Source organism: Uloborus diversus, chromosome 3 (assembly GCF_026930045.1).
Source record: "Uloborus diversus isolate 005 chromosome 3, Udiv.v.3.1, whole genome shotgun sequence".
In the NCBI taxonomy this organism is placed as follows: Eukaryota; Metazoa; Arthropoda; class Arachnida; order Araneae; family Uloboridae; genus Uloborus; species Uloborus diversus.
In genome coordinates, this window is record NC_072733.1 from 63,502,672 (window position 1) to 63,517,028 (window position 14,357).

General features: G+C 30.6%; 1 protein-coding gene across 1 annotated transcript in view; it reads left to right on the forward strand.

Moving 5' to 3' along the window:
* The window catches only part of LOC129218770 (uncharacterized), a 184,145-nt gene that overhangs the window by 76,378 nt on the left and 93,410 nt on the right, over nucleotides 1–14,357 (forward strand). The window contains exon 2 of the mRNA XM_054853094.1: nucleotides 1,016–1,066. Within this exon, the coding sequence (XP_054709069.1) occupies nucleotides 1,016–1,066 (51 nt within the window). The remainder of the gene's footprint in view (nucleotides 1–1,015; nucleotides 1,067–14,357) is intronic.

A 14,357-nucleotide genomic window follows, 5' to 3' on the forward strand; every position in this document is an offset into this window, starting at 1 on the left:
CATAGAAAATATATTTAACTTATGAATGAATATAAACTCAAATTATATAGTAAAATCTAATGAATATTTATTTGACGCTTGCTAAACAATGTAAATAAGAATGTCAGGAATTAGAAATATCTTCACTACTTTGAGAGTTTATATTACTATTATAATTGTTATTATTACCATTATTTCTATATTATTATTTTTTGTATTATTGATATTATTTTTTATTATTATTAATATTGATATTTATTATTGTTATTATTACTATTATATTATTATTTTATACAGAATAAATTCTTAGTTTAAAATATTAAGGAGTTTCTTTAGACGGTTGCTTTATCCGCAATAACGTTAATTACAAATAAATTTTACATTAATTGAGTGAAGGAAATAATTTCGATAAAATTTGGTGACATAAAATGGAGTTCCACATCACGAGAACATGGATATCTATATTTTAATTGACTTACGCGCGTACAGATTTAGTGTTATTTAGTGTTCATGTAATTTACTATAATAATGTAATTTTTTTGATCACTTGTGCAATTAAATGCTTGGAGATAGTTGATAATTACAATTCTTTAAAAATAATTTATATATCAAATCCTCTAAAGGGCACCCCACAATGTTCTACTTAACTGCATAAATAAACTGATAAAATATTTTAAAATATGATATTATTGGAAATTGTTGTATCTGACTATTCACAACATGTTCTTAAATTATAAATCTATTCAGACTAAAATTTGAATTTTTTTTGCATGAAGAAATTTGTTAAATAATGAGCAAAAACCAGAATAAAAAGTTGTGGGTGAATTTTTCGTTTCACACATCTCCCCGTTAACTTGCAAACTCAAATATTTTGCCATCTCTCAGAGGAATAGAAATTTTATATTAACAGACTATTTATTTAAATATGGTTAAATAGATGTCAATACAATAAATCTCGTTTTCTGTATTATAGTTTATATACTAACATGATCAAAATATTTTTTTTTTAAACTGAAATTAGCTTTTTTTTTTCCAGGATATTTACTCAAAGTGTGCAATCTTTCCTATCCTAATAAATGGATGCAAGGTTCGTATCCCAGAAACACTTGCAAGCTTAGTATTTATAGAGTTTAAATTCGTCATTTATAATTGTTATTATGAAGTAATAGTTGAAAAGACGTTTATAAAATAATGTCTTCATTTTTTCTTCACACTACAGTAAAGTGCTTGACCAAGTTTTTTTTTTTTCTTATCCTTCACTCATTAGGCTTCGCTAACTGATAAGCTAAAGCACAAAAAAAAAAAAAAAAAAAGGAAAAGAGAGAGAGAAGAAAAAGAAAGGAAGAAATATGTGGCTTTGATTTTGTCGTTTGCCGATTAGCGTACCGCCTGCAATCTCTATCTTGAATACATATGGCTTCTGCTATATAAAACGACCTTTGAGGTCTAGAATTCAAAAATCGCTGCTGTAATTTATTTTATAGATCACGGTCGTAATTGCCATCAGTTACAATACCTTGCAATCGCTTCGAACCTGTTTTCCATGTGACGGATGGTTGTAATGATGTTTTGCCCATTATCACAACTTGATCAGCCTTGGAGAAATCGCATTATACTTTGATATGTGTTACAATTTATGAACAGTTTGGATTCCCCCATCAAAGGCCTCTGATGTGACGATAAGGTTTTAAAAGAAACATCCAGTTTGTTTTTCTTTTGCCGAAGACTTTTTCATTCAGGTTTAAATGTTACTGTGCGAGGGAGCTTGAGTGGGCTGACGCAGACATATGTTTTTGAAGAAAAAAAAGAAAAAAGTTGAGATCGCAGATGCGTGAAGTTTTCAACTCCGCCTCTAAAAGAACAGCGACATTACCATTGGTCTCAGAATAATGAAATATTAGCATATGCTTACCAATCATCGAGTGGAACGGCTTGATGAGAAATTTGTCATTCGTAAAAAAAACAAAGATAAGAAAATGCCAAGATAGGTATCCGTTTCCTACTACCCATTCTGTCCTTAATATGTATTCTGTGAGTGTTTCTCTCAAAGAACTGTGTGGCTTGTGCCCTTTTGTCACATTTTTCTTTCATTGTGGATTAAATCTAGCAGTTTAGAAATTTCTACGCCCAACCTCTAACTAGATATCAACAATAATTTTGGTTGTAATTATTTCACGTTTTCATGGACATCTAATCCCGGATTTCCCTTTATGGATGGTTCCGTTGTTCGCTTTCTTAATCAACAATGAAGGACGTAAAGGAGATGCAGTGAATGGTATGTAATGATTAAAGTCTCTGTCAAAGAGTTTTGTTCTTTTGAGTATAAGAATTTATCTCGGGATTTCCCAGTAGCTGTTGTGGCGCATTAGACCCATCTGAAACATAGTTTCTCCGCACATCATGAGACACACATACTTTTAGAAATGTGAGAATTAATCATCGTTTTTCGCTTTTAATGGAAACTTGCATTTTGTTTATTTATTTATTGTTATTTGTTTGTTTTTGCAAAACGTTTCGAGCTCAACATTTTTTTAAATTTCCATATTTTATAAAATGAAAGCGACAAAATTAGTTAACTGGAATAATATCTCTTTTGCCTGAATTGGATGTGTCAAGCCTTTAATGTACTTTCTTGGAACTAGGAATTTAACGAACTTAAACCGGTCTTTTTACTTATTCCTTCCAACTCTGCTAGAAGGATGATTGTCAGAAAATATTGATGCTACAGTTTAGCAAAGAAAAAAAGTTTGAAAAAGGATGAAATATTACAGTCTACCCTGTGAATTCTCTTCCTAGCAAAGCTTATTTTTTGCTTTTGTTCATACCATTTGAGAGATCAAACACCGTTCATGTGGTCAGTGTGAGTGTAAGACAAAAGGGAAAAGAGAGAGTGAGGCCCCCCAATAGGGAGTTCGACGTCGACCACATTAGATGACAGCAACATCTCCGCAATTTAGGCTTATTTGAAGAAAGGGGTGAGACGTTTCCAGCAACTGCTAGTGACTGACCACAGGACTTTCGGACCCACATACAGTCAAACCTTGATATCTCGAACCTCCTTATCTCGAAATCCTTGATGTCTCGAAAAAATATTTTTCCCCTGCATTTTATATAAAAACCCCTATGTATTTTCCACAGTTATCTCGAAATTTATTTTTCGAAACCCTTGATATGTCGAAATTTTTGCACAGAAGCAAGTTTCAGCTGTCTTTTTTCTTTGGCAATTTTTGTAGTAAAATCAGTTCCAGGGACCAGTTTTCATCTCTCTTCTTGGAAACTTTGTGATTAGGGTATTGAAGCAAGATAATAGGGGAGTGTTGGTATGAAAGGGGTGCTGTGTTTTCCCCAGAGTTTAGAATCTTTGTGCATTTCTCTCGAACATGTTGTCCATTTTGAGGAAAGGGGGTTGATTTTTCGCCAGTCACTTTTCAAGTGAAAACAGAAAATGCGTTCCTCATTTTCATCTTTCTGCTTTTTTAACTCCTACAAAATGGCTGCTGAAAAGTTTTTGAATGTGGGGAGCTACTAGTTGAACGTAAGAATTTTTAAATTTTTAGGTAAAAAACTAAGTTGAAATTGTTGTTCATTTCAAAATCTCTTCCTTTGCACTTTCGACAATTATAAAATTTCAAGTCTAGTAAAATATTGAAGACTACTTTATTAATCGTAATTCAAAGTGGTCTCATAGTACATATATAAATGCATATAGCGTACATGTGTGTAATTGTGAGAGTTTTTAAATCAATTTTTTAAAAACCTTGATAACTCAAAAACTCGATATCTCGAAAAACTTTCCCGTCCCGAGAGTTTTGAGATATCGAGGTTGTACTATTTAACGATCATGTACTCAATACGGTAATCGAACCAGGATCCCTCCGATTCCCACGTCCTACCCAATAGAGCACCTTGGCCTAGTTATTAATTTTCGATCTGTTGATTGCGTTTGAGGATTTAAATTTATAACTTTATAACGCTCTTGTTTTTACTTCCAAAGAATCCAAGCAAATGCTTCAAATGTCTGCGTACAACAAATTTAGGAATTGAAATTTGTCGAAAAACACAAAATAGAACGTTTAATACCACCTATCTACTATCTATATAAGGATTTTTTAGTATTTAAATTGTTCGACAATTGTTTTATATCGTATTTTTGTTTTTGTTAAGAAAGAAACAAACAGTTTGTTAAAACTTATAATAAGCAAAACAGGTGAAATTCATCAAGAAAATAAAATATTTTTATAAAGTATTACAATAAAGACTTTTAAAACTTATTGCAGCTGTAACAGTCTCATATTTCACTTACAATAATTGTTAGTCCCCCCCCCCCACCCCTTTTCTACTTATACTAAGGGCAAAACCTTATCCTAATGAACTTCTGTCGTGTTGAAATGAACCAAAACTATTCTAATTGTCATTCTGAATGGAAAAGAGTAATTCTCTTTTATGTGCTTTTAAGCAAAATTTTGGGTAATCATTTCAATAGATTTCAGCAAACTATTTTATTATGCAAGCATATGATAAAATAAAACCATTTAATAAAGCTCAATTTTACTAAGGATGTAATCAGACATTCAAATCAACGTAACTAATGCATTTTTCCTTAAAAAATTTAATTACCATTAAATCGAAGCAGACTCAGAGTTTAAGTATTCCTTCAACAAAGAAATGCTCATTTCCAGTGAAGAAAGAATTATTACTATTGAAGAATGTATGACTATTACATAAATGGACTTGGAAAGGAATGTTATTAAAATGGACTATTTCAAAGTACTTTGAAACTGAGAAATAAGTACTAACTCGTGCTGGGAAAATAATTTATAGTTCGAAGTTAAAAACCGACAATGACTGATCAGTATTAAAAGAAAGAAAGTGATAATAAATGCGGACTCTTCAGTAGCAAAAAACAGAGATACGGAGTTGGAGTAGGGTTCGAAACTGGGCATGTGTCATTGGCACCTAACTTCTTTACTTTAGTTGCCAAAATGTTCTCCTGAGGCAAAACTTTAAAATGATTCAAGTATATTAAACAAAGTTTTCTACAAAATGTATAAATCTACACTGCATAATGTACTAAGATGGTAAAAAATGACTACTACACTTATCTTATAATTATCTTTTTTTTTTTAAATAAAAAGTTTGAACATACAGTCGTCAAAAGGGACGACTAAATTTGTAGTTGCAGAATAAAGTACTAGCGTTTCCTCCTTTCTGTTCAGCAAAACTAGCCTTAGCGTTCTTGCTTTTTATTATCGAAAACGTTTACAGTAAAATAGGAATTTACCGCAAAAAATTCTGGCAACATAAATGCCAGTACTTTTTACTGTAAAATTTCAGAACTAATTTTATAAGTGCATCTAGTTTTTGTTGCTTTTTGTTGCCTTCCTTCAATAAATGAAAATATTCCAATTTCTGAAAAGGTTGACACAACCTTTGTCCCCATATCTGGCATGAGCATCTTTTTGAACCATCCCTCACCGCCCGCTCATGAGCCTCTCGTAAATAACAAATAATAAATTAAACTCGAAAACGATTTTTGATTGGTTGTTACCCATGAAGCAACACCGAGCAACTTAATCCGCAGACTTAAATGCAAGTATATTTGTATTTATGGGAGCACCCAGATCGTGCTCTTGGTGGTGGGTCTGTGCATAAAGTCATTAAACGCGGGAGCAGGAATCATAAAAAGACTCATTATTATTCCACGTTGGACGTGTCAAGTATTTTAAGGACCCTGTCACGTGATCTCCGGTCTCTGTATTGGACTACTGGAAAAGAAAAGGTTCCGTGTTCGTTAGCGTAAACATTCCATTAGGATAAGGAGATATTGGAATATTACCGGGAACATGGAATGAGATATTAAAGAAGAAATACACAAATAGGGGGAAAGTGACGGGTCAATAACATGCGGCACCACTTCTTTCACTCCCTGTCATAGGAGTTCTCTCTACTTTCGTCTTCAACCGAGTGCTGTTTTCATCAACGCGAAAAGTACTTAGAAAGACATTTGTCTAAACGTGTTTTGAATATTCCACGCTTTTCTGCAGAAAAACTTCCAACATTTGCTATCGATCCCTAAAAGCATACCACCGCTATCTCGAGAAAGGAAGTTTTATATTAATTTGAAAGAAAGACCTGGTTTGGTAATGTAACTTTAAAGCACAGTAATAGGCATTTTAAGGCGATAAGGGGCTTTCAGATGAGTAAAAATTGGTCAAACAAATGTTTTTTCATTCATTATATTTCTAAAAACTACACCTTTAGCTGAACCGTTTAAAAAAAAAAAAAAATGAATCGGTGGAAAACTGGCGAAGTTATGACACTTTTTGTGGGAGCCACGCCCCCTTTTTTAACTAAAAAATGCATACAAAAATGCATATAAGAAATGCATATAAAATGCATGAGTAAAAAAAAAGCATATAATATTTAAATTTCTAATACTAATACCATTTCCAATGAACCATAAGACCTTATTTGTGGTGAATTAGTATTAAAAACTAAATTGTTTATTCAATAACGAAATTTGCAATATAAAACAGAAAATGCTGATTTCCTCAAAACCTAATTTTCGACATAATTACAAAACTCAAACTGCTCCTTGCAAACGAATTATTATTTAAATCTGCTGAAAATTTTATGCCAAGTATTTAAGTGGTTTGTTAACATTTTGTTGTGAAAGAGTTTTCTGTTTGATTAGTTTTGTGGAGTTTATTTGCTATATTTTATTGAAATATGAACATATTTTATCGAAAACGTCTTGTTTTTGGTTTTTTTTCTCATTACTTATCTTTATTACAAAATTTTGAAAAAGTAATTCCAACTCCTAATTTCGGTTGTTTTACGTATCATATTTAGCTAGTATTTTATAAATTTGATGAATTTTCGTTTGCAAGGAGTAATATAACCAAAGCGTTATAAAATCTAAATTTAAATTTAAAAATTTAAATAAATTTTAAAATAATTCAGTGAAATTTTATATTTGAGCTGGTATTAGCATCATGTAACTATGCTGAAAATTTCAAAGAAATTCATTGAAAATTACTTTAAAAAAAAATTGAAACCCCCGTATCGCCTTAACGTTGTCATTGTTGTATAAATGAGATGGTATCATGTACTTCTAATTTAAACGTAATTTAAAGCAATATTGATTTTTTTTTTAAAATAGAACACTATATTCGTGGTGAAATTCTTATTTGTTACTTCAGATTGCAAATTAGGTGAAAAAAATGGAAAAGGATAGCTTCAAAGTTTTCGTAGTTCAGTCCTCGCGATATTTCGATTTTTCTATTATAGAAACTGAAGGGTAAATGAAAAAAATAATAATAATTCAATATAAAAGTAAATCATTGACCCTTTATATCGACGAAAAAAGATGTTATGAATAACTCTGTCGAAAAAAAAGTGTGTGTATGTATTTATTTACAATTGCACTAAGATTCGTGTTAAAATTAGTATGATGTTTCCTTTTTTTTAAACAACGCAACTGGTACGATTTATTGAAACATAGACTATTTAAATAATAGTATATAATGAGCATTTTGACGTTAAAGAAACGCAACGAACTTAATTAAAAATTTGCCATTTAACTATAACTATGAAAATTTGTTTTTTAATTCTAATAAAAGAATCGTACCATTCGCATAAAAGAGTAAGTTTAGCTAAATATGTTTTCATTAACTTCTAATAATTTTACTATTCTTATACTTCTGTTTATTTTACTATTTCTAAATAGCTGAATAGATATCTATGTGTCTACATAATTCTTAATTATTTCTAACATATTGTCGTAAAAAAGTTAAAATTGTGCTTTCTCTGACTACATTTTTACTTTGAACAAATTTGGGAATTTATCTTAGCACAACGTTTCTGCTTTCAATTTCGAAAACAATGTGTAAATGCAGTTTTTTTAAAGATAAAAAAAGCGATTATTTCATTCACGATATAACGTAATTGTGTTGACATGTCTTAAGTAAAATTTAAGAAATAATTATTGTTAAAATAGTTTTTCAAAAGTGTAATTATAAAGTAAAATGCTTTATGTGAGCACGAACTTTCTTTTTTATTTGGAAACATTAGCTACTTGTCTTTGAAACATTAACGCGAATTAAATGCAAAATAATTTTTTGCGAAGAAGTTTTGTTATGCAACAGCAAATTAATTTTGGTAATAAAATAAATATTTTGTTTAAATGTAACTTGTCTAACAACGCTATATTTTGTTTTTAAAAATAAGAAACATTGTATATGTGTAAGTAACAAATTCAATGTTATGCGTTGTACTAGAGACTAAGAGCGAGAAAAAATAGCATAATGAAAAATGCGTTACATATTTTGTTTTCCTGAGCATTGCATCGTTCAAATTGTTTTTTTTTTTTTTTTTTTTACTATGGATAAGAAGAGTGGGAAAATAGCACTGGAATTTGTTTGTAGGGAGTAAAAATTTTATTTTGCGGTTTCTTCAAAAACTTAATACTTTGTCTTTTTCTTTCGAAATTGTGATGCGTAAAAGATAAAATATTTATGATGCAAATTAAACTCTATTCTGAGAAAAAATTTATTTTCTTCACATATTTTGAATAAAAAATTTTAATAAATTAAATTAATTGACTGCTGTTGTACTATTAACGTTTTTCAAAGCAAAACATGTCACAAGTTTACTTTACATTTTAGGAAAAGAAATACGATAAAATAGTGGGTTTTATTGTCTGTTAATAACACTCTTTTATTAGCTTCACTTGTATGTTTGTGAGTAACTCTCCTTTGGACTAAGAGCTAGTGGCTTATTACTGTTAGTACATTCCACCACTTTATAAGCGTTCGGTGCCGAGCGGTCTAAGGCGCGGGTCTTCGCTGACGTCCACCTCTGGGAATCATTGGGCGTGCGTTCTAATCCCCTATACTGTAACGGAGGATACAGAAACGGAGGATACAAATACTTATGTTTTGCTATGACCATTGTGTTGATTTAGGGTTAAAGCAACATGTTATTTAGAATTTACTTTTAAAAAAGTGATTCAGTTTTAACGATAAATTTTTTTTTGTACACAAACAATTATTTCCTTTTTAACTCAAGAACGGAGGATACACAAAGTTAAGGACCTATTTGACTTCAAAGAGAATAATGCTGAAATTCTTTCACACTAAGTTCTTTAGTTTCACTATGAAGACCCTAAGTTGAAAAGGGCTAACTTGTGATTCTAAACCTCTGTAATGAGCTGCCAGTACCTGCATCTGTAGGAAATTCTATTACTTAATTAAATCCTGAACGAAGGATACAAGAAATACTGTGACAGTGATTCAAAAGATTATGAATGCTATATATATTTTTTTATTTTACAACATAGTTCTTTTAACCTATTGAAAAAACATCAAATGATTTAAATTTCACTATTAAATCTGTTATATCTTTTTGTATTGAGTAAATAAATCCTGGGAAGAAATGTGTTGGGACATGTAACGGAAGCATTCAAGTATCCCTACGTTCAGTGAAAAAAACATTAAAAAATTTTTTAGAACATCATTAATTTGTCTTGATCATTTTCAAAATTTATTATACTTTTCTAAATCTCATAAAAAAGAGCTTAAAAATAAATATTTTTGAAACTAACCAGCCTGGACCTAAAAAAGCACGTTTTTTTTGTAGAATGAACCTTGTATGTTTGTGGGTCCAACTTTCCTTTGGACAAATTGCCAGTGGCTTATTAGAATTACTTACAACGTACAAATCAGAGCTGCGGAGTGTAACAATGTTTGCACATGAATTTACCAGAAAGCATTCAAAATGTCTGATGCAAATAATGCAATAGAATATTAAGACATTTCATTATAAAAATCGAACACACGCACAAAGATTTCATTTAAGAGTTACAAGTGTTAGCAATATTTAATATCTAAATCTCATTTGAAATAAAAAATAAAATAATAGTTTAAAAAACTAAAAAAACACACTTTAGTAGCAAAATGAACTAAAAAGTTAAAAATAATCTTTGGATGACAAGCATATAAAGCAATTGACCAAACACTTAATTTTACTATAATAGAAAAAAGCGTGAGAAGGGGGGGGGGCTTTTTATCAGTTGTCTTAAATTTCTTCCACTTGTTATCCTTGCAAAAACTAAATAGGCAGCTCCCCCCCCCACGCTTTTTTTATTACAGTAAAATTAAGTGTTTGGTCAATTACTTTATATACTTATTTTTAACTTTTTAGTTCATTTTGCTACTAAAGCGGTTTTTTTTAGTTTTTTAAACTGTAATTTTATTTTTATTATAACCCTATTGTTTTCTGTTACATCCATTTTGGAATTACAAAAAAAAAAAAAAAAGAGCTCACGCTGTTTCTCTGCATATATGCCTGATTAAAAGTGTTACTATTTAAAATGCAGTTGCTGAATGATTTTAATTGTGTTCACCACTTTAATGAAGCAAACTCTGATTCTGCTATAATAACCTTTCAATTCATCGCTCTTAGATTGAATAGCAGAAAAAGTCTTTAGCATATCACTATAATTTGCACAACAATCTTGGGTTGAGAAGCAAATTGCTACGCATACACCTGCTATTGTTCAAAAGAAGGTCGAGGTGCTGAAATCTTTCGCCATCTGGTTGAAAATTGAGATCCAAAAGTTAGTTTCAGTCACTTTTATGAAAGTCTTTTAAATTCTGTATTCTTGAAGCTATTTTCATCACGGACGGGCAGTTTAACACATACAATCATAGCTGTTCTATAAGATTAAAGGAAACGGCCCTTGAAGTAAAGATGTAGCACTTCTAGCTGAAAAATTATCTTTCGTGGTATTTGCTTTATTTCTTTCACGTCACGAGTGAATCGTATTTTTTTCTCTCCCCTTTTTTGCGGTAATACTTTGTTCACACGCAATTCACTACGGTTTTATTGTTTTTTCATTTTTTGTTATTTTTCTGTACGATTGCACGTTATGACGTAGAAAAATGTGTTAAAAAAAGGAAATCAATACAGATATTTTTCATTTAAACATGATTTTTATAAAACATACCAACACATTTTTTCAATAAGTATGCTTTTCTTATTCGCTTTAATACTTAAAACTTTTATTACTTTAATTTATTGTAAAATACACTTTATATATATATATATGGTTTCCTTTTCTTTCTTTTTTCGCTTTTTACTATGAGTACTATTAAAAATTGAAAAAAAAAATAATAACTTTCCATTAAAAGATATGTTTTAAAATTTTTTATGAAAACGTATTATCATAATGCATAAAAATTTAATACATAATAATATTGTTAGCCTTGATATTTTTTACAAGCATGCGTATAACGTGCGGGCAACTAAGATAAAACAAAAACTACTTGTATCATAAGTGAGTGTAGTAAAACTAAAATTTCTGATGACAACTTCATTCCCTCACCGCTAATAGCGCCCCCCCCCCCATGTACGTGATTTGTTTTCTTCTTATCTAGTAACAATTAAATTGTTTTTGATTTCTATTGTAAATACTAAAAACTCTAGTAATGAAACTACACCACATCACTATTTGTTTTACCAGAAGCGGTACAATTGATCGCTTTACGTCATTTTTTCTAAGATTCTAGCAGCCCATGCTTGAAATTTTGCTTTGTTTATAAAAATTAAATACATTTCAGTTTGTTTTTGTAATCTGATGCAGTTTGGGCTCCAAATGTTACGAATTTGTCATGAAGATTTTTTTTTTTTTTTGAGTGTAGCAAACTATTTACATTTTGCCTTCATATTTCCCCTCCTTTCAGTTTTACCAGTTTCCTATGCATTTACTTACATAATGCATTTATTATGTATGCGTGTGTGCGTCCAGGTAGTTTATTTACGGATTATTAGTGCCTTTAGTAAATCTTCCGTTTTATATCTTCTGTTCTGCATGTCCGTTACCGTGAGTGTTCTGTGCATTGCATATATATATATATATATATATATAATATTATATTATATATATATATATATATATATATATATATATATATATATATATATATATATATATATAATATTATATATATATATATATATATATATATATATAATATTATATATATATATATATATATATATATATATATATATATATATATATAATATTATATATATAATATTATATATATATATATATATATATATATATATATATATATATATATATAATATTATATATATAATATTATATTATATATACACAATATAAATAAATAAACAAAATAGAAATAAAAGAAAACTAATATAGGTCATTCAATCTGCCGTATGTTGCTAGCGGAAAATAACGCAAGGAATATTAGACTATTGAAAACTAAGTTCCAGCTTTACATACTGAAAGATCACAGATTGAGTCACATATAAACACTAATTTTTTACATATCCCCGATTATTTTTTTTACCAAAGCTAATGCATCCTTAAAATCCTAACTACTATCTTAATTCTATCACGTAGCCTTTTCGTCTTCGAATATAAGCATTTAAAGTGCTTACATCACCTGTGAACGTATCCAACCTACCTGTCAGTCCAACTTTAATGCAGGAAGTTTATGAAGTTTTTCTCTCTCTCGTTCTCATGCTCCCTACGAGGTTCTCTTACTAACCACTAGCCTTGATGGAACAGTGAACAACCCCCTGACGTCAAAGAAATGCAAGGAAAATACCAAACGCATTAGCTTTCAAGCGATTTCTATGCATCTAACAGACAAAACGTGTTACAGCAGCATGGGGTCGGATTAGGGTCAACTCACGTTCTTATTGTATGATAAGCAAGGATCGCAATGCTTCGATTCAGTGAAGAATGTTCTAATGCAGCCGATCTTTTTATGAAGAGTTATCTTTTTATTTGTAGTACACAACTCTCTGCAGCTACTTTAAAAAATATATTTAAAAAATGAAGGAAGCGTTTGAATTTTAGCTTTTAGCCCTCTGTACAGCGTTGTTGAAAGCTGGGCTTCAGAGTCGGAGTCGTATAGTCGTAGTCGGACTGATTTTTGGGTGAAAAAGTCAGAGTCGGGAGTCAAAGGTTTTAGAAATCTAAGAGTCGGGGTTGGTCATTTCCCCTCCGAGATCGAAATGCTACGACTGCAGAGTCAGAGTCGAACTGATTTTAGCGCAAAGGACTCGAAGACTATAAGATTCACGGAGTCTATCATTTTCCCTCCGACTCGCAGCTGTGGTTGTAGTACTAAAATCCCGTTACAACGAATACCAGTACAACGAAATATTCGTTTCAACGCAATAAATTTTGAGTCCGAGTTTGTCATTCCATCGCTTGAATTCCATTATAACGAAATTCCCAATACAGCGAACATAATTTGAGGTCCATTAATGTTCGTTGTAACGGGATTTCACTGAAGTAGCAAAAGAAAAAGTTCTTTGAAATGCGCACTTTTTTCAACTTCTACTAATATGTAGTATCCATTTTTTCTTCCGGAAGTATGGACGTCATTTGCACTCATTTCAACTTAAAAGTAAGAATAACCCAAATGCTGGTAATTTAGTAACATGACAATCTATTTTTAGAACAGTAACATACATTAATATCCTATTCCTGCTCGAGCAACATTCCATTCAAGATTTGCTCTAAAATTAAAATGAAAATGTCCCCATAAAATGAACAGGTACGAAAACCCAGGGAAAAAAAAACTACAATACAAAATCCTTTCAACAAAATTGGGGAGTAATTATCTATACAGTTTTATCTCGTACACTGTCGAAAGATTTCACTGTCTTGGTGACATTACGCCCTGAAAAAGAAGCATGGTGAAAGGTGTGTCGAACATACAATTCTCAGAATGACAGCATCAAAATTCATCACTAGTGCTTATGAGCGATGTGAGAGGAATCAAAATGATTATGTTACAAGGAGGGCATTTATTTAATGTGAAGCCGTTGTAGCCATTAAATATTTTTATGCGCTCTGGCCATTATTTCCACCGTTTCCCCAAGGAAATGTCTTTTTTCCCGTACCTAGATACTGTGTAATGATTTGTCTATTATATTTTTAATACAGATAAAGAATATAATTACAATATGTTCCCAAAACTGTGGAGTTATAATTTCAAATCGTAATGTGCTCGCAGTTAGGAAAAAAGTATGCCATTAAGCTTCCGAAATGCATTTTCTAATGTTTGTCAGCGGTGTTTCTCATTTATTTATTTTTTGCTTTAAATCCGCAAATACATATGTAACTAACTTCACCAGAAATTAATATCTTTACCTCTAATATTACTACATCACATCAGTGATTCAACTTGTGGATTTCACGTTCATTACTTAGTTTGTATTGAAACATCCGATCTTCCTTGAAGTTATTTTGTCACCAATTTACATATTACTTAATTGCACCTTTGAAAAAAATGCAACCAATTTTCTTCTTATAATTACTGTTATTA